Genomic DNA, 26,175 nt, shown 5'->3' with positions numbered 1-26,175 from the left:
ACTGCCCTGCTGTTTCTGCTCCTCTTTATTAAGAAAATAAAAGGTTTCTATAATCATTAGCAGATTTCCCGCTAAATCCCACTGACTGGAATTGACTCACATGGCTCTCCTAGCCACAAGGAAGAGAATAGCAAGCCTCTTATCTTCAGCAGGGCACAATCTACCCTGATCAAAGTCAGAGAGAAAGGGGAATTTATTTGAAGTAGGAAGCTAACAATGTCTGTCAAAGTACTGTGCTTAAAATTTGGTTATTTTACCTGTTATTTTAAGGAAAATGACATTTAATCAGAATTTATATACAAAGAAAAAGGAAAACATTCACAGCCTATCACTTTTTCTTTCCTTACATTATAAAACTATGTAATATAATTTCTTTTTTTTTTTTTTTTTTTTTTTTTTTTTTTGAGACAGAGTCTCGCGCTGTTGCCCAGGCTGGAGTGCAGTGGCCGGATCTCAGCTCACTGCAGGCTCCGCCTCCCGGGTTCACGCAATTCTCCTGCCTCAGCCTCCCCAGTAGCTGGGACTACAGGCGCCCGCCACCGCGCCCGGCTAGTTTTTTGTATTTTTTAGTAGAGACGGGGTTTCACCGTGTTAGCCAGGATGGTCTCAATCTCCTGACCTCGTGATCCGCCCGTCTCGGCCTCCCAAAGTGCTGGGATTACAGGCTTGAGCCACCGCGCCCGGCCATATAATTTCTTATGACTACTTTTTTGTATAATAGTATAGGTTGTTGGAAATACTATGTTGTGTTTGCACCAGAATACCACTTTTCATTCATTTAAATGAAGTGACAATTTCTTTTTGGGGGAGGTGATTTGAACATTGTATAAGTATTTTAGATATTCTTGTTATAGACAGGTTTGTAATGAATAAATGGAATTTGTTTTAAAGCTAAATGGTTCTTAATACTATCACAACTCAAAGGTGAAGTATTTCCTCAAAATCTAGTGAAAAAAATTTTGACTTCTGGTATAAGGAAGACTTTTAATATGTTTTAGAAAAATACATTTTTGAAAATCTGAACTTAAAGACTCAATTCAAGGTATTTGAGGTTTTTCTACCATTGATCTTACCTTAAATAATTTTAACTTTGTTTTACTGATAAGAGGAAATGAATCAGTTATTCAGTTTGTGGCATATTGTCACAGATTTTAAAATTTAACAAGCATAATACATATTAACAGTGTACACAGGTCCTAAAGTAGATTTTGTGGAAAATAAAAAAGAAGTATAGGCTTGAGCATGGTAGTCCATGCGTGAAATCCCGATACTTCTGGAGGCTGAGTGAGAGGATCGTTTGAGGCCAGGAGTTTGAGGAGAATAGCCTGGATAACATAGTGAGACCTCATTTCTCCCCCGTGCTCCCCCCTCCCCCCAAAAAGACATAATTTTTGTTCTTGGGGCACTAGTTGGTGAGATAAAATAAACAATGAAAGTGTGATCAGGTATCAGAAGTTTGGCCAGGCACGGTGGCTCACACCTGTAATCCCAGCACTTTGGGAGACCGAAGCAGGTGCATCACTTGAGGTCAGGACTTCAAGACCAGCCTGGCCAACATGGTGAAACCTCGTCTCTACAAAAATACAAAAATTCAAAAATTAGTCGGGTATGGGGGCAGGTGCCTGTAATCCCAGCTACTCAGGAGGCTGAGACAGGAGCATCGCTTGAACCTGTGAGGCAGAGGTTGCAGTGACCCGAGATCGCACCATTGCACTCCAGTCTGGGTGACAAGAGTGAAACTCTGTCTCAAAAAAAAAAAAAACCTCTATAGGAATTTAAGAAAGTAAAAGTAACTGTCGAGTGATTACTTATAATGGAAGAAGTAGATACTTAAGGCAGGGCTGTTTGATGTGGTGGGAAGGTACAAGGTACAAAGAGCTTCTCTTTCCATCTTTATCTGTTCTTTTATCCATTCAGCCTTATTCAACTATTTGTAGTGTCTGAGATGTTCTGTAGACTTTGATACTTCTATACCTTTGCATTGCCTTTTGTTGGTTTTTGAAATTTCCTTGTTTGTCTGATGATCTCCTATCTTTCGAGACTCAGTTTGAATATCATCTCCTCTGAGACATCTTCCCTGAACTTTCTGGCCAGAATTGGCTGCTTCCTTTTCTTTTCTCCCGTAGATACTTGTATGTATGTGGGGTGTTTGTGTGTGTGTGTGTGTGTGTGTGTATGTGTTTCTATTTATAGTCATCACATTGCACCACTTATTTACTTGTCTGTGTCACAAGCTTGTGAGCTTCATGAACATGAGGATGATGTCGTATTTATTTTCAAATCACAGTGCCTGGTGTAGTGGTTTTGTACATTGGACCACTTAATGAATGTTCTTTGGATGAATGAATGGATGGGTGAATGGATAAAAAGAAGGAATTATCCTGGAGTGTCTTCATGAGTATTGGGAGTCTGTCCAGAGGGAACTTATATCGTAAGAATACTTGACCCAGCAGGAATAGTTTGTAATTTGTTAAGATTTACAAATAAGATTGAATAGGCAAAGCAGAACTTAGTTGGCTGTGGGAATTTTAATAAGTATTGGAGCTATATAAAATACAATGTCTGAAACTGGTCTTTGAAGCCGCCACTTTTCCAACATACTGTACTTTTGTATTTTGTAGTGCCTCCACTTCTCATTCAGAGAATTCAGTGCATACAAAATCAGCTTCTGTTGTGTCATCAGATTCCATTTCAACTTCTGCTGACAACTTTTCTCCTGATTTGAGGGTATGTATACTATTTTAAAATTCTGATGAAGTACTTTCTGTTAGATATTTGTGGCTAACACTATCAGTATAACTAATTTAGCAGGAGATACTGATGGAGTATTCTCATAGACCCTGGTTTACAAAATATCACAGAATAGGCCAGCAAATTTGGAATGCTTACTTATTTGTAAAAGAAAAATGTGTAATTCATATCTGAGGTTGATCACCTCTAAGTTCTTTGCCAAAAGATGATTAATGAATTTTTTGTGGTATAAAAGATTTTTATGATTATTCTCATAATAGTAACCAATAATAGCTAACATTTATTGAATACATACTGTGTGCCAAGCATTGTTCTAAGTGCTATACATGAATTATCTCTTGTAAAACATTCACCAATTCTGTCACCAGTCTATGGATGATAATAACTTGTAGAGATTAAGTAATGTGTCCAAGATCTCATAGCTAATAAATTCTATTGCCGGTGTTCCAGCCCATGCAGTCCAGTTCGGGAGCTAAGTCACTTAAACACTGTGTGATAGTTCCTACACATCTCATTATAGTTTGTAAGTATTCCTCTATTTATTAAAGGTCTTGTTTCTATGAAATTAACCACATTAGCGATATCCTGTAGCACTCTATACATTTCTGGATTCATCTACTTTTCTATAACTGCTTGTCTATGAATGATTGAAAAAATGAATTATATGTGTAGTGCTAACCCTTTAACCTTACTTCATAACTTTTTTTTTTTCCCTAAAAAACACAAAACAATAAACATTTATTTCTCATGGTTCTGGAAGCTGGGAAGTCCAAGATCAAGGTGCTGGTAAATCCATTATCTGATGAGGGTATGTTGTCTTGTATCCTCATATGATGGATAGCATGTCAGAATCTTTTTTTTTTTTTTTTTAATTTTTATTATTATACTTTATGTTCTAGGGTACATGTGCACAATGTGCAGGTTATTCCAAACAAGTGGCTGCTTTCTTACTGGTTACACTTACACAATTTTAGCTACAACATTGTTTTCCTTAAGGAAGTCATTTGCTGTTGAGCATATGTTGAGGATACTTACATCATTTTCATCCATTTCCCAGAATTCAACAAGAAGACAACATCTGTAAAATCTTCTGCATATTTGTCATTACCTTTTGTGAAATTTCATAAAATATTAGATTGGGAGTAGCATGATTTTAAACATCACTAAAAATTAGAAAGGCTTATCTTCGTAATCTGGATATATCTTGTGCTAATTATGAAAACGTCATGCTATCATTAGCTGTTATCTTCATACAAAGGGCAGGGTTCATTGTTAATAAGAATGGTTATAAATCCGTTGTTGCTTCTCAAGTTGTTACTATTTTAAAATATATGTATCTAACGTTTGTTTATTCATTACATTAATAAAAATCCACTAAGGGCTGATAGACTTCTTAATAATTTTGAAATGTCTTGGCCTACTTCTGGTCACATTTCATTAGTTAAAAGCATCTTTGAATAACAACTAACCTCATATTGTCACTGATAAAGAACTCATACGAGGAATGAAGGAATGTCACTTTGGCTACTTGCTTATGCCTATGTTCTACCTGCTGTTTCTTGTCTGAGACGTTTTAAACCATTTGTGTGTACTTGTGAGTATTAGTTTAAACTACTTAACTTGACATACATGTGAAGTGCAGTACACTGCAGGATGCTGAAAATGGATAGATGAAGGAGGATTCTCCACTGTCAACTTCTCTCTGCATGTAGACCTCCATCATTTCCTCAGGACAACATGAATATCATAAATAGTGAATGACTGGCTTATATTTGGACAGAATGAGGGCCATAGTGCATAATGTTAATCTCTATATAAAATATTTTAAGGTTTTCTAATTTTTCTTAAACTTTTAATTTTAGAACAGTTTTAGAGTCATAGAAAAATTGCAAAGATAATACAGAGTTCCCATCTACTTTGCATCCAGTTCCACCCATTATAACATATTAGTAAGCTACATTTGTTCCACATAATGAACCAATATTGATATGTTATTATTAAAGTCCACACTTTATTCAAATATCCTTAGTTTTTACCTAATGTTCTTTTTGTTCTAGGATCCTACCCATGCAGGATGCCACATTACATTTAGTAGTTATGTCGTCTTAGGTTTCTCTTGGCTGGGACAGTTTCTTAGACTTTTCTTGTTTTTGATGACTGTATCAGACTGTATCTTGTTTTTGATGACTTGATGGTATTTTATAGACCATATGACATTTTACTCATTATTCAACTGGGGTTATGTGTCTTGGGGAGGAAGGTCACAGAGGTAAAGTGCCATTTCATCACATTTTATTAAGGGTATGTACTATCAACATGACATCACTGCTGATGTTAACCTTGATCACTTGGTTGAGGCAGTGTTAGGTTTTTTCACTGTAATTATTCCCTGAGCCCCTCCCCTACCCACATACTGTACTTTTCGGAAAGAAGTTGTTATGCACAGCCCACACTTAAGGAGTAGGGGGTTATACTCTACCTCCTAGAGGGTGGAACATCTAACAGCATTTTTTTGAATTCTGCATGGGAGAATTGTTTCTACCATTTATTGATTTGTTTAATCTTTTATTTATCTTATGGATTCATGGATATTTATTTTATACTTTTTGTTACAATCCAGAACAACTTTATTGATTCCAGCTTCAAATCGAGAGTTCTTTCAGTCAGATCTTTTGTTCCTTTGCCATACTCTCATCATTGTGTTTTTGAACCCTTGCTTATTTTCTGGCCTGACAAGATGCTCCAGACTCATAATATATATTTCCTCTCTCAGTTCTAGAATCATCATCCAGTTTTCATAGGAGCCCTGGTTCCTTTTTTTGGAAAACAATATCTAGCCACTAGGTGTGTTTAGTTGTGATTTTTTTTACAAAAGAAAAAGTAACAAAGCCTTTTTCTTCTGAGGCAAAAGGTCATTTTGCACATGTACAATTTTGAGATAATACAATGGGTAGGGTGATTATAAATGCACATTTGTCTGGAATAGACCTCTTTATGCCTGTTGTCACTTCAGGTTTAACGTTGGACGTAAGTGTCCTGAATTACATGACTACCTTAGCACTAGGTTACAAAGGGAGTCTGTCAGATTTATACATCAGCTGTGTTTGCAGAGTTCAAATGTATCCCCGTTAGTGCCTTATAATTTAGGATCTTTCACAATTTAGGAAGACCCTCACATTATTTTTATTTGCTGAATAAGCAGATAGCTGTTAGATTAAGGAGAATATGGTTTTAGGCAACAAAGGTTAACTGTTCTTTCCCTAGGAGAGTGCCTAAAGGGGCAGAGAAAAAAGGAAAAGTACTATGTTGTTAAGCTACATGTTACCCATTTTTCTCATTTTTAAAGGTATCTTTAGTTGTTAAATATATCTTTACTTGAATTATAGTCTTCACTTGCTGGAGGGAGATGAATGAGTAACATTAAATTAAATGTTAGTATCGTTTAAAAAATCCAGCCTGATTTCAAATGTATATGTGGATTTCTCTTGCGGGGAAGGTTGGGGTGGGAGAAGGGATGTGCTTCTGATAGTTAAAAAAATGTCTAGCCTGCTACTGTGGTAGATATTCATACATGACTCATCTCTTTTAACTTTCTCAACAATCCTGTGATCCAGTTGTTATTATTCCCATTTGACAAATGAAGAACCTGACAGTCAGAAAGGGTGAATGAAATCATGTGCTTAGCGGCACAGTTGGCTGTTGCCCTTATTTTGTCTCACGTCATTCATACTCTTGTAGGATACATTACTGGGAGAGACTCCTCCCACAATTTTGCTGCTAAGCTTTTTTAAATGCTAAATGAAATTTTCTTGATTAAAAAGGAATATCTTTTATACATTTTGGGGGATGAAAATAGTGGTTTCAATATTACTTTCTTAATAAATATTTGAGAAATGCTTTTCTAAGTAACCAGAAAAGGAGAGTTTTATAACAAAATTTGATTTCCTTTTTCAATTTTTTAAATTGACGATGATTGCTTTTCATGTGTATACCTTTAGCAACCATAAAGTGGTAGTGTTTTAATTACAGGCAAAACTAACTGCAGACAGTGATGTGTTGCATTTTGACTGACTATGGTTTGGCTCTTTATATGTATGATGAAGGGTTTGGTGTAGCGTTATTGAAAATTATCATTCACAGATGATTTGAAGTTGGTTAACCTCTAGGCTTCCAGTTCTTCACACAGCCTCATTGCTTATTTGTGTCCTGAGCCTTCACATTTTATAAGCTCCTTTAGTAACAGCTTTTAAATAGAAAGTGTAGAGAACATAATACATTGAAAAGCTAATCCAGTTTCATTAAAAAGATTAAATTGTGTAGGTTTTTTGCTATAGGTACTGTATGATGGCACTTTCCTGAAAGGATAGTGCCTTAGTAGATTAACAGCTAAATATGAAAGCTTTTTCTATTAAGAATTTTGTATTCAAACAAGATTTGTTGCCTCTGCATTAGTAAAGCAGAATGGAAAATGGGCTGGGGATGGAACTAGTGTAGATATATGTTGAACTTTGATTTTTCAAGTGGAATTCTATTTGTATTACTTTTTTGCCTTGTTATCCTTGTTTTTATGGAAAAAGTCTTATAGAGATGTAATCCGGTAGATGTATTTCGGAAAAATTGGGCACAAATCCAGGCTTTGTAAATGGAATTATGCTTTTCTGGTGACATAATTGTAGTGTTTTCTCTTTGCTTCAGTTGTTCTCCCTCTGGAAGTAAAACTTATTTAATTTCAGTTTTAAAACTTAAAAATGTAGTATTCTTTTATGTAGAATTTTAAGTAATGCATTTTAAAGAAATAACTCATTTGCAATTTTTAAAATTAGGCTTGCTTTTACTAGAACGTATTTCTGAAGCTGGCCACTTAGTAGAATTAAGAACCCAGGGAACTTATGTCTGGTTGTTTATTTGCTCACTGGAGAATAAATCCCATAAAATATAGGATTTTAAAATTCAAATGCATAGCTTCACTTATTTGTAAGTTATAATTTTTATAGCGCTGGGTTTTAATTAAAGTATGTGCCTCAAATGGTGGTTATTGAAAGATAAAAGTCAAGCTATGTAATAGTTCCTTTCCTTTGTGAAGCCTGTGGTTTTATACCAATGTTTGTCAACAATTCAGAATTAAATATTAAATAGAATTATGTCTTTTATGTCTTTGTTTTAGATATCTTATGTACATGTATATGATAAAGGATATATTTTGTTCATAACCATCTGTCTTGTCTTGAAGTATGTAATAGCTTAAATCAGGCAAATGTGTCTATATCTTCAAAATTTATGTTATGCATATTTCCTTTACAAACTAAAGGCCAGAAATAATTGGATTTTTTTTTTTTTCAAGAGGGAGTCTCACTCTGTCCCCTAGGCTGGAGTGCACTGGTGCTGTCTCAGCTCACTTGCAACCTCTGCCTCCCAGGTTCAAGTGATTCTCCTGCCCTAGCCTCCCCAGTAGTTGGGATTACAGGTGCTTGCCACCATGCCTGGCTAATTTTTTGTATTTTTAGTAGAGATGGGGTTTCACCGTGTTAGCCAGGATGTCGATCTTCTGATCTCGTGATCCACCCACCTCGGCCTCCCAAAGTGCTGGGATTACAGGCGTGAGCCACTGCACCCGGCCAATTGAATTATTTTTCAGTTAGACTATGTCCGTGAATGTGATATTAACATGTACTGAAAATATGCAGATCTATTTAGAATGAGTTAAGGTGTCTCATAGAGCATATGTTAGATAGTAAATAGTGTCTATCACATAATGATTATTTTAATAGAGAAGAAATGATTGTTAGCATTTATTTATGATTAACATCACGACCTCCCTTACCAACAATATCAACTCTTAAGAATCTAGGAATTGAAAAAATCAACCTTAGCCAGATAAAGGATATCCATCAGAACTCTACAATAAGCCTCATACTTAATAATGAAATACTAGAAATATGTTCATTAAGCTTAGAAACAAGATGATTACTATCGCCACTTTTATTCAGCATTATGCTGGAAATCCTAGCCAGTAAAATAAGAAAAGAAAAATAATAAATGATACAAGAAATGAAAGGAATAAACAAAACTTTCATTATTTGTAGAGGATTGTCTGTATGGGAAATCTGAGAAAATCTATATACAAACTACCAGAACTAATTATATAGCTTACCACTGTTGCCGGATATAAAATAACATAAAAAGATCATGCTTCTGTACATTAGCAAAAATGTTTAGAAAATGTGATTTAAAGAAGATCCCAGTTACAACAGTAACAAAAGTACTTAGGAATAAGTTAAAATGAGATATGGAAGAACTAGATGAAGAAAGTTATAAAACTTTATTAAGGAAGCTAAAAGAATATTCAAATAATAGGATGAGTAAATTCAGTAGTCTGGAGATGCAAAATATTTTCAAATATATCTGTTAATTGAATATAATTTCAAAAAAATTCAAAAGTTTGTTTTGCAGAACTTGGCAAAGTTTTAGCTGACTCTAAAATTTATGCCAGGGTAAAAGGTCACGATTAACCCAGAGGAAAAATAAAGTGGGGAGATTCACCCAATCAGGCATAAAGCTAAAGTAAATCAGAATAGGAATAAAGCAGTCAAGTTTAGGAACAGACTGATGTCTGTAGGAACTCTGTATATGACAGATGTAGTATAACAAATCAGTGGGAGAAAGAATGAACTATTTGGTAATCAATGCTAGGTTGGCCATGTTTAAAAACAGAAGAGGCTGAATTTCTAACTCATGCACACCAACTGGATTCACTAGATTGAAAACCTAAAACTGAAAATAAAAACTTTAAAATTCTAGAAGAAAATATATGACAATATCGTTATGATTTATGATATCAGGAAGAATATTTAAAGTAAGACACTAAAGTATTAACTTTTAAAGAAAAGCTTGTTATTTTTATTGTGCTAAAATTTACTAACTTTAGTGACAAATTCCGTATGTGAAGATTATGAAAAGACAAATCACATTTTGGGATAGTAGACTTGCAAAGAGTATGTGTAACTGATAAAAGATTAGTACCCAAATATGCAAAGAGCATCTACAAATTAATAAGAGAAAATGCAATCCAACAGAAAGTTGAGAAAGTCTATGAACAAGAAATTCAAGGAAAAATATGTACATAATGTTTAACCAATATATTTTAAAATGTTAAACCTCACTATAATCAGGGAATCAGGGATATGTCATTTTTAAAGCAACTGAAAAAACCTGTTTCACATTCATCATATCAAAACAATTAACAAGTCTGATAATACCAAGGATTGTTTGAAAAGTGGGGCAGTGGGAATTCTCATACAGTGCTGAAACAGCCACAGTAGAGAGAAATACAGCAATATCTACAAATGCTCATTCTTCTTAGCAGTTCCAGTTTTACTAATGTAAAAAGTCCCACATTTATTCCAGGAGACTGGAATAAAGATCTTACTTATACATTATTTGTGTGCATGATAAATGTACATTATTTGATAATAAATTGTGGTATATTCTATGATAGAAGGTATCTAGCTAAGTAAATTTTAATACACAAAACATACTGTATATTGATTTTAGACATATATGCAGTTGAGAAAATACAAGCTCCTCCTAAAACACACGAGTAATGGGTATCGAGTATCTTACAGTTTCCCTCTTGCTTCACCACATCACCAAAGGCCTGTTTACCTCAGTTCTTTTTACCTAGTACCTTGTACATGTCTGACTTACAAAAAAATTACAAGGTACACTAAAAGGCAAAATTTATATATAAGAATTATAGCTTTCTATTATAAATATAGTAATATAAGAGAAAGAAAAATTCTATAATAACAATTAAAAATGTAAAATATCTAGGAATAAACAAATATGCACAAACTATGTGAAGAAACTTTAAAACTGCTGAGTGGTAAAGATGAATACTTAAATAGAAAGACATACCTTGATTCGAACAGAAAAGCTCAGTATTTTTAAATTTTAATTTTTGCTTATTCTATAAATAATATAGTTAAAATTTGACAAGATAATCCTCAAGTTTGTAATGACAAGTCTAGAAACAATATAAATGCCTTTCAGTGGGGAGGATGATTTTAAGATTATTTATATGTTTACTATTGAGTATGTGCAGTCTGAAATGAATGGTGGATCTCCATTTGTTTTTCAAGATAGATTAAAAATCCAAGGACAGAAGAACATTGTGAATAATAATCTCCCATTTGTTGGCGATAGTAGGTGGAGTGATAGAAGAGGCTGTGGGTACATAAAGAGGTGATACTAGTTAAGCACAGGTAGAATGGAAAGAATGAAGACATGTTTGGAGGCTATGTGAATAATTCCAAGTAAAAGTTGCTAAAGGACATGTACTAGGATAATGACATAATGCTTGGTAAAAAACAAATCTGAAAAAATTATAAGTGAGTGTAATGTACACAAAGCTACCTGAACATTGCAGATTATGGGGAGAGAGGAGTCAAAGATAATGATTCCAGGTTTCAGATCTGGTGACAATATGTGGTTCCTTTCTCATCTGCCCTCCCCTCCTCTGTGTACTTTGCTGTTCCTTCTTTTATAAGTGGGGTAATGCTAAAGTTTTCTTTATCCGTTGTTTTCCCCACTCTCTTTCTTCCACATTCTCTTTCTTCTTTGTGGTTTCAGCTGTCATCTCTTTTTGGATGACTTCCACATTTTTACCTCTTGTTCTGATCTCTTTCTCAGCCTGTGGTCCTTCATATCCCTTGCTTGCTTGGGATGTTATGTTATGATCATGGTCTTAGTGTAATCAGACATCTGTTCAATTCCAGCCACTGTTGGGAGATATATGTCATCTTGGAAAAGTTCCTTAACTTCTATAAGGGTCAATTACCCCATTTATAAATGAGCATTATAACCTTTCAAGAGTGTTAATGGCACTGAATGAATAATGATCTTCTAAAAACAGTACATAAACTGGGCTCATTCTCCTTGGTATGAAGTGAAATGAAAGAAATTTAGATAATATATCTATCTACCTATCTTCTGTTTTTCTTGTTTTGGGCAGATAATCTATTATAAGCCATCATTTATTGGAAAGGACTGTCTGAAGTATAGCTCAGAAGGACATCAGAAGGTGTGGGGCTAGTCCTTATGGATGGAAAAGTGGGGCTACATTAGTGGTGTGGGAAATGAAAGGAAGAGACATGACAAAATGTAGAAATAGATTAAATACGAGAGTCAAGGAAGCATTAAATTATGACTTAGCTGATGTATAGAATAATGTGTTACCCTTTAGAGATACAGGAAGTTTTTACAGAAAAGTTAAGGAATTGACATTCCGTTGAATGTACCTTGTGTGGTGCATTTGTTACAACTGATGAAACGATACTGATACATTTTTATATTAATACTAACATACATAGTTTGCATTAGGGTTCATACTTTGTGGTGTGTATTCTATGGGTTTTGACAAAAGTATGATGGCATATATTCATTGTTACTGTATCATGTAGAATAGTTTCAGTGCCCTAAAAATCCCATTTGCATCACCTCTTTCATTTTCCCCTCTCCCTGAACATCAGGCAATCACTAATCTTTTTCTTTGTCCACATTTTTGCCTTTTCCAGAATGTCATGTAGTTGGAATCATCTAGTGTGCAGTCTTTTCAGAGTGGCTTCTTTCACTTAGTAATATCCTTTTAAGATTCCTCAAGTCTTTCCATGGCTTGATAGCTAATTTCTTTTTATTACTGAATGATACTCCTATGCATGATGTACCACATTTTGTTTATCCATTCACCTACTGAAGGTCAGATTGCTTCAAAGTTTTCACAGTTATGAAAACTTTTATTTTAAGATTAAAATCTGAAAGTTTTTATTGATATTAGGCATTCGTTTCTTAGGGCTGCTATAATAACAGAGTACCACAAACTAGGTGGCTTAAAACAACAGAAATTTATTCTTTCATAGTTCTGGAGCCTAGGTATCAGAAATGAAGATGTTAGCAGGGTTGGCTCCTGCCAACCAAGAGAGCTTTGAGGGAGATTCTATTCCATACCTTTCTCATAGCTGCTCATGAGGGTTAGCCATCTTTGATGTTCCTTGGATTGTAAATGCATCAGTCCAGTCTTTGCTTCCCTCTTCACAGGGCATTCTCCCTGTTTCTTCACATTGCTGTCTTCTTGTGAGGATACCAGTCATATTGAATTAGGGGCCCACCCTACACCAGTTTGACCTCATCTTAACTAATTATATCTGCAACAACCCTGTTTCCAAATTAGGTCACATTCTAAGGCACTGGTGGTTAGACTTCAACAACATTATTTATTGGAGGGCACAGTTCAACCCGTAGCATGAAGTGATGCTTTCTAGGCCATTCTTCTTTAGATAGTCATCGTTTTTGTTGTTGAATTATGGATGGTGATGTAACGTTTTCCAGCTTTGACTAGTTGTGGTTTCAGCTGAAAAACCAAAGTGTCCTTGACTGTGTTATTAAAAAAAAAGGTGGGGGGGCTTCCCTATGCTTGATCTTGGATGTACTTTCAAATGTGTAACCAGTAAGATCTATCCCAGATGCCAGTCTGTGGCTTTACCTTGTTAGAATTTTTGTTTGCATGGTTCATTTGCCCACTTTTGTGGTTTGTCAGTCAAGTTGTAGAAAACATAGAATAAAGTATAATTGATATAAACAGTTTTCTTTAGAAGGATTATCCAACAAAAAATAAGTTACTAAGAAAATCCTTTTCCTCTCTTCTGGGTTTTAGTACAGTATGTAAAAAAGACTGTGGAGGATAGTTTATAACTGTATAGACTCATTTTTCCCTTTCAGGTGGTGATTAGTTAGTGTTTTGCAGATTTCAGACAAATTCTTTCCTGTTTTTCTACCATCTAACCACTCCATGTGAAAATTGACTCTTAAACTTGCCAACTTCTAGATCCAGTTTATAGTAATTTCCTAATTGTGTGTGTGTAAGAGAGTGTATTTTTGTGTTTGTGTGCCTCTGTGTGTGAGAAAGAGAGGGAGAGAAGAGAAAGGGAGGGAGTGAAAAAAGAAGTTAAAGTTACATGGAAAATTACTGGACAATTTGAAAATAATTTGATAAAGTGGGCATGGAAGAAAATCAGAGCTGGGAAGGGAGGGATACCAAACTGATTATGTAGTAGGAATAAAAAAAGAATTATAAATTTTAGTCTTGTGTCTTTTGTTTTCAAGTAAGAGTTTTAATAAGATTATCAGACTTTTCTTCTTGATAATAAAATGATTGAATATTGTATTAAATGCTATCAAATAGCACATTTTATGGAATCTTACCTATTGATGTGGCCAGAGCTCCAGACACAGGCAGGGTTCTGATGCATCTGATAGAAAGCAGGTTGGCTAGCCAGTTAGTAACATTATTTTGACCCAATAAGAGAAAGTGCTTAAAGTATTCTAGAGGATTTCTCCAGTAGCGAATTTTCTTCCCTCATATCTGAGGGTTATGTAACTTATTCTCCACTAAAGATATTTACATGTGAAGGCAGGAAAACCTAATGTATTCTCCACTAAAGATATTTACATGTGAAGGCAGAAAAACCTAATGGACCAGACTGGCTTTGCTCTCTTGGTTCCTAACCCCCATTTTAACAAGATACGTTCCTGGTGTTTTTGAGTTGCCTCTCTTGTTTTGACCTCACTTCATTTATTCATTGAATCTGCTTTCTCTCTTCTTCCATTGCTGACATATCTGAGTTGCAGTTCCTGTCAAGTAAAAATCATCAAGTATTATTCATATAATTATTTCTATTTTTTTATAAGCCTAGGGTCAGATTTGATCAGTTTTCAATGTATCATATTTCTCTTTATTTCTGTTACCATAGACTAATCCAGGATTCTGTTTCCTTTCGTAGATTATCATCATTTCATCTTCATCCTTTTCGGTTCCGTTCCTTCCTTGACCATGCCATCTGCCCCTATCAAAGGCCTACAGTGATTTTTTTTTTTTTTTTTACATGACTGGTCAAGTTTAAAGTCCTTGACTTCTCCCCAGTATTTTATTATAAAAATTTCTGAACACAAAATAAAGTTTACAAAGGACCCAGCTGTATCCACCATCAGAATTCTGCTATTAACATTTTACCCTATTTCCTTGTTTTTATCTGACATCCATCATCTGTGTATCCCTCCATCCATCTATTCATCTAACTTACTTTTTGATGCATTTCAAAGTAAATTGCAGACATCAGTACTTTTCCAACTAAATATGTCAGCATGCAAATAAATATATGTGGTTTTTCTTTTGATATAAAATTTATACCTATTGAAATACAGAAATCTTAAGTGTACATTCTGTGAGTTTAGAAAAATGCATACACCTGTACAACCCAAATCCCTGTCAAGATGTAGAACTTGTCACCCCAAATACTTTCATCATGCCCCTTTTCAGTCCACACTCTCATTCTCATCCCCATAGCAACAACTGTTTTGAATTTTTTCATACTGGAGTCTGTTGCAGAATTTCATGTAAATGGACCCATATGATATGGACTCTCTTGCTGAAGGCATCTTTGAAACCCTTTACTAGGATACCCTAAACTTTTACTCCATTTTTATTTCTCAAGCCATCTCCTTTATTCTCTCAGGTAGACATTATTCTGTTAATTTTCCTAAGTTGTGTCAGACTCTTTGGAATATTGCAGCTATCTTCAGTCCTCATAAGAAATGAAAGGGAAAAGATTTGCTGCTTTCCTTAGAACCGTTAGATGCTTACTGTTCTGTAGCTAAATCTAGAATGTAGTAGTTAGGAGTCAGGGAGAGATTGACTTATGGTTCCCTATATGACATGCTTTCTCAAATATTAATCCCTTTGATGAGTATTAGAGAAAGTGTGTCATACAGGGAATCTCTAGAGAAGAGAAAAAAGCATCATGTGAATAGGCCATTTTGGTAAAAGACAGTGAAAACTTCTGTTGATGCTTCTATTATGTGAATAATAAGTACAGATTTTCCTCGACCTGTGATGGAGTGACATCCAGATAAACCCGTTGTAAGTTGAAAATACCATAACTTGAACCATTGTAAGCCAGGGATTGTCTCTATTTTTTGTTGTTGTTGTTGTTTTCATTTTCACGGTGTTTTGCAAATCTCTTTATGGTGCAGTTATCTTGATTTCATAGTTGCTAACTTTTAAGGTGGGTATTAATATCATGTTAATAATAAGAATGGTGAAACTAAGACTAAGAGGTCAGTATGGTGGTTGTGAATGTGGAGTTTTTTTAGGAGTTCTTAGGATATGAAACGTAAGGTTTTGCGGTACACCACAAATCCCTTGTATATTTTAATTCTGATTTTCCCTTTTTAGCTGAATTATAGTTTAAGGTATTTTTTTCTTTTTTTTTTCTCTAAAAGGTATTTCTGGGTTGTATTTTCTGAGACCTGGCTATCTGAGAATGACATCCTGCTGCCATTAAACACTTTATGGGAGCATATTCCTTCACAGCTTTGATGACATTTTGTTATTGTCTTGTAGAATATGGTATTATAGATAACCTTGAAGCTAACTTGATTTTGCTTTCTTCAAAGGTAATTTTTTTTTGCCTATATTCTTATAGTTTATATTTTAATTCTTTTAGTTCAAAAAAATTTGCCAGGGTGCAACTAGATGTGTCTCTGTTCATTGATTTTGGGTGGAACATGGTAAATTCTTCTGATCAACATCAATTATGTATTGGACTTTTTGCTCCTATTGATTTTTTTTTTCATTTAGAAAATGCGATTATTTTCTTGATTATTTTCCATGATGATGTTATCTTTGTTTTTTTCCTTCAAATTCTTACAGCACTTTTCAAGTTTGCCCTCAACATTAACTCTGTTTTCTGAATAACCAATGCAATTTGTTACTAACTCCATACAGATTTTATTTCTGCTATTACATTTTTAAATGTCCTTGCAGTCATTTTCACTCATTTCTCTTGTTTCCTTGTGTCTCTCTCCTTATGGCTTTCTGTTTCTACTCTATTTCTTTTTTTCTTTTTTCTTTTTTGTTTTTTTAGAGCAGGGTCTCACTCCCATTGCCCAGGCTGGAGTGCAGTGGAGTGCATCATGGCTCACTGAAGCCTTGACTTTTGGGGCTCAGGGTAATCCTCTCACCACAGCCTCCCGAGTAGCTGAGACTATAGACCCGTGATGCCATGCCTGCCCAGCTAATTTTTTTGCATTTTTAGTAGAGACAGGGTTTTGCCATGTTGTCCAGGCTGGTCTTGAATTCCTGGTTTCAAGCAGTCCACCCACCTCGGCCTCCTCGAGTGCTGGGAGCATAGGCATGAGCCACTGTGCCTGGCCTTCTCTTTCTGTTTATTAGAAAATACGACTTATTTCCTTTTGAGTGTGCAAAGTACCTTATACTTGTTTTTACAAATGCCTATAGAAAATTGTTTTCAGAAGACTGCTTTTTTTTCTTTTTTAAAGTTTCGGGTTGATAGTCTCTTTTCTTTGTCTTTTTTTTTTTTTTTTTTTTTTTCTAGGCCTTTTTTTCCCCTAGTCTCTTTTCTCTTGCTTGATTAAGTATAGATTTGTCTAGAATCAGTGTTTGTCAACAAACACAGGATCTAGATTGCCCCATCCCTGTTCTGTTCACTTGAGTGCTAGTTGGAGTTCCTTTTCCTATCTCCAGTGTAGAATTAGTTGTTTATATACAACCTTTACATATGCCTATTGTTAAAAGTCTGTCATCTAGAGCAGCTCTGCTGGACAAAGATAGGATCTTGTATTGCTTCTTTTCATTGCCTCGCTCTTTGACATTCTGGTCAGAGAGAATATAAGAAAGCCTATGTGTGGTTCTCAAAGTGTGCTACTTGCAGGAGTTTTCCTGTCTCTTTTCTCACTTTATAAAATTTTATGAGGATTGTATCTCCCATGTTTCTGTGTGCCTTTGCCAGAACTACCCTCCTCTCTTCTATACGTAACATAAATATTTTCCGGGGTTGCTGGTCCTTTCTGAATGTAGAAATGTAGAGAAAGAGGAAGTCATGTGGAACAGTGCTGTCGCAGCCACAAGAAGGTATACATGTGCAATATGGGAACTACTGCCCAGCGTTATAAGTGACATAAACGTTGTATTTCTGAGTGAGGTGGTAGACCAGGGGAAGAATAAAGCATTTTCCTTTCTATAATCTTTCAAATGGTTGATTTTTTTCAGTATACTCTGATATTTGTTTTGTATCTTTGGGTCTAATTTTGTTGCTTTCATAATTAGTAGAATTATTAGCAGATTCTGACAATCAGTTGTTTGAACTTCTATTATTATTAATGATGGACAACACTTATTACATACATCTTATGTGTTAACACTGATATAAGTGCTTTAAATGTATTAACTCAGTTAATTTTCATAACAACCTGTGTGTGGTACTATTGTTATCATTTTATAGATGGGGAAAATGAGGCATAGAGAAATTGAAAATGTTGTCTAAGAGTACCAAGTTAGTATGTGGTGCAGTCAGGATGTGAACCAAAGTCTATATTTTTGTATATGGCCAGTTTTTGCCTTTTTAACCGCATCATCATAGGCCAGTCCTCCTTTCCTCTCTTCTTTCCTTCTTCTTTTCTTTTATGACTACATAAGATTATTTAGGGACTGGCAACTAGATAGCATTTTTAAAAGATAACCTTTAAAGATGACTTTTCTGAAGTTTAGATGTGGCACATAAAAATATATATGTATGTATATACTATTTCTTTAGGTATTGCATTAAAGTTACTTTATGAAACAAATTGTTGAACTTTCAAAGAATGAATTTGTTTAGATTGCAAATTTATTGAAAATAGGTTAATTTGTTCTTTGTAGTTCTTAGTTATTGGCTGCAGGTGAGCCAGATTGCTGAAGATGAAGGAATTAATGGGACTGGAGACAAAAATTTACTGTTTGACGGTGAAAGAGGTGGGAGGAGGTGAGGAAGGCTTTTGGTAGTTAAGGGTGGATATATTTAGCATATGACAATTTGGGTGTGTCTCTGTGTTCTCTGGGTTGTAACTCTTTAGAGAACTGTTTCTGTATCCACATTCTTGGAATATAGGGCAGCATCCTTCACAAGCTAACTACCTGGTAATATTTGTTGACTATGATTTTATTTAAACTCTTTTTCAACAAGATTATTTATCAACATCATTTCTAAATTCTCTAAACATTAAATCTACATAAGAACTTAATTTTGTCTGAGTTTAAATGTACTACGGCCCTTCAGCATTGCTTTGGAATTCATTCAACTATAGTTCAAATCTATACACTGGCATTTTAACTATGTGATCTTGAACTAATTACTACTTTCGGCTGCTTTTTCCTCATCTGTGAAATGAGCATATAATACCTCTTTTATTGTTAGGCTGTCTTAGGATGCAGTGCAAAAACATGTAAAATTTTTTGTATAACAAATGTAGAGTGCTTTTGATATGATTTAAACACTCAGTAAATGCTTTCTAGAAAAACATTAACTTCATATATTATACATGCCAACACTACAGTTTTAACAAATTTGATTTAAAATAGTGTATGTGATATGATGTTATAACTTCAAGAACAAGCATACTCAGTTGAAATATGAGTGAAAAAGTAGCCTTTGAATAAAAAAATGTTACTTTTTTTTGTCTTTCCCACCCCAGGTCCTGAGGGAGTCTAACAAGTTAGCAGAAATGGAAGAACCACCCTTGCTTCCAGGAGAAAATATTAAAGACATGGGTCCGTAATGGTATTTTTTGCTTAATGTCCTCCGTTCTGACTGTGCAGAATGTTCAGTACTCTCAGCATACAGAGAATAAACTGGCTGTCAGAGACACCTCCTGTCTGGCAGAACTCTTTACCTGCAGCCTTCCCAGCATCTTAGTGTGTTCTACAAACGTAGGCCTAGACCCGCTGCTAGTGTTTGTGTTTGAACTCTGGGAAACATGCAAATTGAATTATACTTTGCCTCTTCTCTGGTTTTACTTTCTTTAAAAGTAGGTGGCTTTTTGCTAAAACTGTTGCTAAAGCCTGTGAAGGAAAATTTTATTATTTTGAATTACTACATTCAGATATTGAGTTGCCTAGATAAAAACATTGAATTGTCACCTTATACAAGTAATTTTTCTTAAAATACCTTCTCTTCTGTTTGCTTCCTTCATGTCTTTCTTCTCTGAATAAACTCAGGTTAATTTTTGGCTGAAATACGTCATCTCCATTGCATCTGTTTGTATGTAGATGCCCTTCTCTGCCCAGCCTAATACTTATAATATGGACTGGAAACTATGAGCTTATAAGCTGTGTTTTTTTTTCCGTCATGCTTCTGTTTTGTTTCATCTGTGTGATAATCTACAGATATCTACTCATAAACTCTGAGAAATAAAGTAATATGTTAGAAGAATGAAGTAAATGATTTCTTAGTTAATATAACTACTTTCATTTTATTACCAATCATAATTTTTAAAAAGGATTTTAAAAATGCTTAATTTTACTTGGCTAGGTGTCATTTCTATGTGTAAAAACAAACCAAAGGGAGGACCTGAAGTCTAAATGGATTATCATTTACTAAATTTAGCTTCCTAGTCCTTAGCATGGTATTTGTCTTTTCTTGCTCTTGACTCTTGATTGAATAACCTCTCAGTCTTTTTCTTTTCACCACTCAGCCTTATGTATACACCAGGCTCTCAATCTGAACTACCTACTTACATTTTTTCAGAATTGGCTATTATATAATGATAGTAGTTATTATTATTGAGTGCTTACTATCTCAGTCATTCTCAGAGAGTATATTCTTGAGAATAACATCAACCCCATTTTATAGATGAGGAAGGAAACTAAAGCATAGGGAGATAACCTAGCTAATAAGGTTATATCTAGCATTATGACAATTTCTTTTTTCTTATTCTGAACTTAATGCCGTAATTGCAGCTCCCATTATGAAATATGGCTTTATTAAAGACCTTCAAGTTACCACTCAGTCTCCTTTGTTGGCTCCTCTTCCTTTAATAGCAACACGCCCTAGGACTTCATCCTTGATCCATTTCCCTTTTCCCTCCTGTATACTCTTTTCGGTTGACCATATCTAAATTTGTAACATCACTTGCCATATATTGGCTGATGACTCTAAAATTTGTACCTCCAGTGTGAAACCCCTGTCCTAATGTAAGTAAACAAATGCCTCTATCTTAAACACACATCCTTGAATATCCCATAGGAACCTTATACCCAACATCTCCAAAATGGAAATCATCACGTTTAACCCCAAACGTACTCTTTATCTTGCATTCTCTCTCTCATTTGACATCAATACCAGTTGTCCATTTATTCAAGTCAGAAATCTGGTTGTCGTACTAGACTGCTCTTTTTTTCTTTTCTGGACTCTTAACATCCAGTCAGTTACCTGACCTGGAGGAGTCAGTGTCTAAGAATTTCTTGTATTTATCTTCTTTTCTCCATTGTCATGATCTCTTGAGGAATGATAGAGGGTACAGAACAAAGCAAAGACTAATGATGATAATAGTAACATAGGTATAAACCCTTGAATTTTTGTATTGTACTTAAAACTTTAGAAGCACTTTTATGTGTATATTATCTCATGATTTTAGAATAAAGGGTAAGGTGTAACAGAAAAGCACTGGCCCGAGAATGACATTCCTGTGGTGGGATATAGGATAGTAAGGCTGAGTTTTCTTACAGGAGTAAGAAAACTGACTCTGGAAGGAATCCAGAAATGTTTTTAGTAACCTTGAATAAAGCTTTCCTAGTCGAGGTAAAACTTCATAAGGGAAAAATATTATTTGTGCAAAGCAAGTTTGTGTATTTTTATATAATGATAGGTTCATTTAATTTTAAAAGCTTCCCTCTAAATGAAATGTACATTGGAAACAGTGATTTAAAAAAAGTAGTTTATACTTAAAATCTTCCTAAGGGAACTATTTTGAAGGTTAGAAATGATTGTGAAAAGATCAGTCTCATTTCAAATTCCATACAAAGCAGCCAGTCCTTCGAAGTGTTGAATGAGAAGCAAAGTCAGGAGGTTATTAAATATATTTAATGGCCCCAAGTTTTCTCAGAAGCCCATTGAAAGGGTCTTAGAAAGTTGTTGCTCCACAGAATTGTTCCTTACTTCCTTGGAATGATGAAGATACTCCTTTATCTGCTGATTTGGTGTAGTAATGACATACTAGGAATTTATGAATATTTTAAGACATTATGAACTGTGGCATTTTAAATAATATTTTGAGATACTGATTCCTAAGTTATCCTGCATAATCAGTTAATGCATATTTTACAAAACATAATGCCATGTAGATCCATCGTTTATTTAATAAAACATTATTTGTGATTATTTCTTTACAAAGTCTGGCATCAGTTGGTCAGCAGTACAATATCCTCTTCTTATACTGTTATTTTTCTAAGAAATTATATTTTAAATGTGTGCCATTTCACCTGTAAAATTTTACCCATAAGTATTAATCAGATTAGGAGTTTGTGGAATAACATATGTTTTGGACATTGCATTTTTGGAAGAATGTTGACAAACTGGACTGTGGGCAGAGGAAGATCAGGAGATTGGGGAAGTTACATAGAAACTGCAATGAGATGATGGCGACTGTGCCTTGCCATGCTTATTTTTAATACCACCATTACTAGTACTCTTTCACCCGTCTCTGCTGCAGCTACCCACAACTGTTTCATCTAGCCAGGATAGTAGCCCCTTTGTTTACTTATGTTCTGTCTCATGGGATGAGAAGTCCCTCCCCCTCTTCAGTCTATCCCATTTAATTCTATGTTTCTTCCCCAGATTAGTGGAGGGATGGAAGCTTGGGTTGTAGGATTCTGAGTTCTCTGGAAATTACTGGTTCTGTTATTTTTCAGCATAAATTAGTCTAGGAATCATAACAATTTTATAAGATGAGATACCAGGTTTTAATAGCACATAATATATAGTAAACTGTGGACTTCTTGCCTTTTCAGCCAAAGATGTAACTTATATATGTCCATTCACTGGTGCTGTACGAGGAACTCTGACTGTCACGAATTATAGGTTATATTTCAAAAGCATGGAACGGGTAAGAGTCAGATTAGATTTTTGTATGTACATGAGTGTGTTGTTTGTAGCTAGTTTTGTTCATTTCTGATCATCTCTAATGAAAGCATTTCTGATTAAGATTTTGATCAGCTATATAATTGGACAGTATTAATTGCTCAGTTTTAATTATTTTTTCTTTCCTTCTTTAGGATCCCCCATTTGTTTTAGATGCTTCCCTTGGTGTGATAAGTAGAGTAGAAAAAATTGGTGGTGCTTCTAGTCGAGGTGAAAATTCTTATGGACTAGAAACTGTGTGTAAGGTAAATGTTATAATGTGTATGTGATTTTCTTTGGTTTGAAAAGCTTTGTATTAAATAGAAACCTCTGTTTTGAAATTGGTTTCCAAAATATCAAATGGATTTCCAATTAGAAATGTTATTTTAGTATGACATTGATAGAAGAAAACAAAATTTAGCAGTAATAGAAAAGGTGATTCATGAATTAGACTTAATTCTTTTGGGTCCAGTTCAGTCTACATACTTTGATATATTTAGAAATTCATAACTTATTTTTTAATAATGATCATCTTGGCTGGACACGGTGGCTCACGCCTGTAATCCCAGTACTTTCAGAGACTGAGGCAGACGGATCACTTCAGGTCAAAAGTTCGAGACCAGTCTGGCCAACATGATGAAAACCCATCTCTACTAAAAATACAAAAATTAACCGGGCGTGGTGGTGGGCACCTGTAATCTCAGCTATTGGGGAGGCTGAGGCAGCAGAATTGCTTGAATCTGGGAGGCGGAGGTTGCAGTGAGCCAAGATAGTGCCACTGTACTCCAGCCTGGGCAACAGAGCAAGACTCTGAAAAAAAAAAATTAGTAATAATGACCATCTTTAATGCACATAGTACTGATAGGATACCACATACTTCCACATTCATTATTTCACTTTGAGCCTTATAAAAATCCTGTGAGGTAGGCACAATAGACATTATTACCTTTAATTTACAAATCAGCAACATAAGGCTCTGAGCAGTTCCACTACTTTGTAGTGGAAGAACTAAATAACTAAATATGATATATTAATCATCACCTATCTTTTCTATTTCTAGTTCTCATAATTTTTCTTTTTTTTTGAGATGGAGTCTCGCTCTGTCGCCCAGGCTGGAGTGCAGTGGCGTGATCTTTGCTCACTGCAAGCTCTGCCTCCTGGGTTCACGCGATTCTCCTGCCTCAGTCTCCCGAGTAGCTGGGACCACAAGCACCCACCACCATGCCTGGCTAATTTTTTTGTGTGTATTTTTAGTAGAGATGGGGTTTCACCATGTTAGCCAGGATGGTCTCAATCTCCTGACCTTGTGATCTGCCCATCTTGGCCTCCCAGAGTGCTGGGATTACAGGTGTGAGCCACTATGCCCAGCCAATTTTTCTACTTCTGAAACAATAGTGTGGAAAAATTGATATTGTAGACTTTTCTTATGTTCTAATCTACTGTCATTCTTTAAATGCATTGATATTTGAATGAAACATAGATTGTTACATTTTTACCATTAAGTCATAGATATTTAATACTATGTACCACTTCTCCAGGTCACTGTTATTAAGGCCTAATTCACTAACACGCATGCACATTGAGATTCTACATCACATTGTTCCTTTCTTTTGCTCTTCTGCCAGTGCCAAAAGAAACAGCATGTGTATAATTCAAGATACTTTGTTATGCTAATCTTAGAAGTTTTGTGACTCTGGTATTAAAGCTAATGACTTAGTAATTATTTTTGTAGTTTTCTTTTTTTTTTGAGACAAGAGTCTGGCTCTGTCACCCAGGCTGGAGTGCAGTGGCATGATCTCGGCTCACTGCAGCCTCTGCTTCCCAGGTTCAACTGATTCTCCTACCTCAGCCTCCTGAGTAGCTGGGATTACAGGCATATGCCACCATGCCTGGCTAATTTTTGTATTTTTGGTAGAGACAGGTTTCACCACGCTGGTCAGGCTGGTATCAAACTCCTGGCCTCAAGTGATCTGCTCACCTTGGCCTCCCAAGGTGTTGAGATTACAGGCGTGAGCCACTGTGCCTGGCCTGTGGTTTTCCATTATAGTCAGAAGGGCTCTGTAAGTGTAATTGCTGTCAACCACGTGTCAAGCACACTGTTTCCTGATCACTTTTCTGTAGTTTAATAGTAAGTAGCACATATAATATAAGAGGATGTGAAAGAAGATAATTTTGAATCTTAATCATTTTAAATATAATTTTTTTTTTCCATGGAACAGGATCGTTATCAATTAACACAAATATTTGTAGGGCCCCTGACATGGTACTTTCAGAGAACTCTGTGGTTAACAGAATGATTCTGAGTATCTCTCCTAGTTATAAAGATATTTACTAAGGGAAAACAAGATATCAGCTTAGGTTCCTGCACATGTTTATTTTAAAAGATAGTAAAGCCAGCATTCTAGTTTTGGATCAGATTTATAATATACTGTCTTACTCACATATTGTGGGTACATTGTAGTGGAGTGGCTTTGTGTGTGATTCTACAAAATGAGGCATAATAAAGCTATTTTGAATTCTGCCTAGGTAAAAACATTTAAATAAAATGATTAGTCTTAAAATTATTCTTTTCTTATAATTTTTTTTTTTTAATTTTTCGTAGAGACAAGGTCTTGCTGTGTTGCCCAGGCTGGTCTTGAACTTGTAACAATTTATGTTTCATTCAAGTATCAATCAATGCATTTAAAGAATGATAGTAGATAAGAACATAGGAAAAGTCTACAATAACAATTTTTCCCCACCACTGTTTTAGAAGTAGAACACCTCAAGTGTCCCTCTTGCTTTGTCCACCCAAAGTGTCAGAATTAGAGGCATGAGCCACTGTGTCTGGCCCTTGAAATTATCTTAATCCCCAGTTTTTTTCTAAGTGCTATTAAGATAACAGTAAACCAGAACATGAATAACTGCATTCAGCCTGAGCATAGAAAACTGCTTAGGGACAAATGGAAGGGAACCTTGGTCTTTAGACCTTACTGTAGAACCTGGATAATATAAACTAAACTATTCAGAGGTTATGTGTCAGTAGATGGTGGAAGAATGTGGTTACAGAGTGAGGGAAGGAAGACTTTCAGGCAGGGTTTAGTTCTATCAAGTCTAGTAGCAGGGGACTTAGGAAGAGAAGGTCCAATGCAAATGAACCCTGGGAAGGGAGAGTTAGTAGGAAAATAATCACCAGATATAATGAAATGAAGGCACATATGAAATGTAACAAATACTAATCAGGTTTTATTAATAAGGAAATTTATGAGAGAAAATGGGCTTTCACAGGGAAAGCACATATAGTTTTCAGTCATGATATTAATAGTTTGTGTCAGTCATGATATTAATCTTCAGATGTAATATCGTTAATCCTCAGTGGTTACATCAAATACTGTCGCTTTCACTGGCCTATTTTGAGTCCATAAGCATAGGTAAATTTCCT

The 26,175-nt window shown here is 35.1% G+C and overlaps 1 protein-coding gene across 6 annotated transcripts in view; it reads left to right on the top strand.

Moving 5' to 3' along the window:
• MTMR2 (myotubularin related protein 2) overlaps positions 1-26,175 on the top strand; it is an 86,459-nt gene that overhangs the window by 35,734 nt on the left and 24,550 nt on the right. For 5 of the 6 annotated variants that reach the window (XM_050758028.1, XM_050758029.1, XM_050758032.1 and 2 more), the window contains 4 exons: positions 2,622-2,727; positions 19,333-19,408; positions 22,646-22,740; positions 22,910-23,020. In XM_050758028.1, the coding sequence (XP_050613985.1) occupies positions 2,622-2,727; positions 19,333-19,408; positions 22,646-22,740; positions 22,910-23,020 (388 nt within the window). Of the gene's footprint in view, positions 1-2,621; positions 2,728-3,201; positions 3,275-19,332; positions 19,409-22,645; positions 22,741-22,909; positions 23,021-26,175 lie in introns of those variants that run through there. The other variant, XM_050758034.1, reaches the window with a different exon arrangement.

The sequence above is a fragment of the Macaca thibetana genome, chromosome 14 (assembly GCF_024542745.1).
Source record: "Macaca thibetana thibetana isolate TM-01 chromosome 14, ASM2454274v1, whole genome shotgun sequence".
In the NCBI taxonomy this organism is placed as follows: Eukaryota; Metazoa; Chordata; class Mammalia; order Primates; family Cercopithecidae; genus Macaca; species Macaca thibetana.
This window is presented reverse-complemented; position numbering and strand designations above follow the sequence as displayed.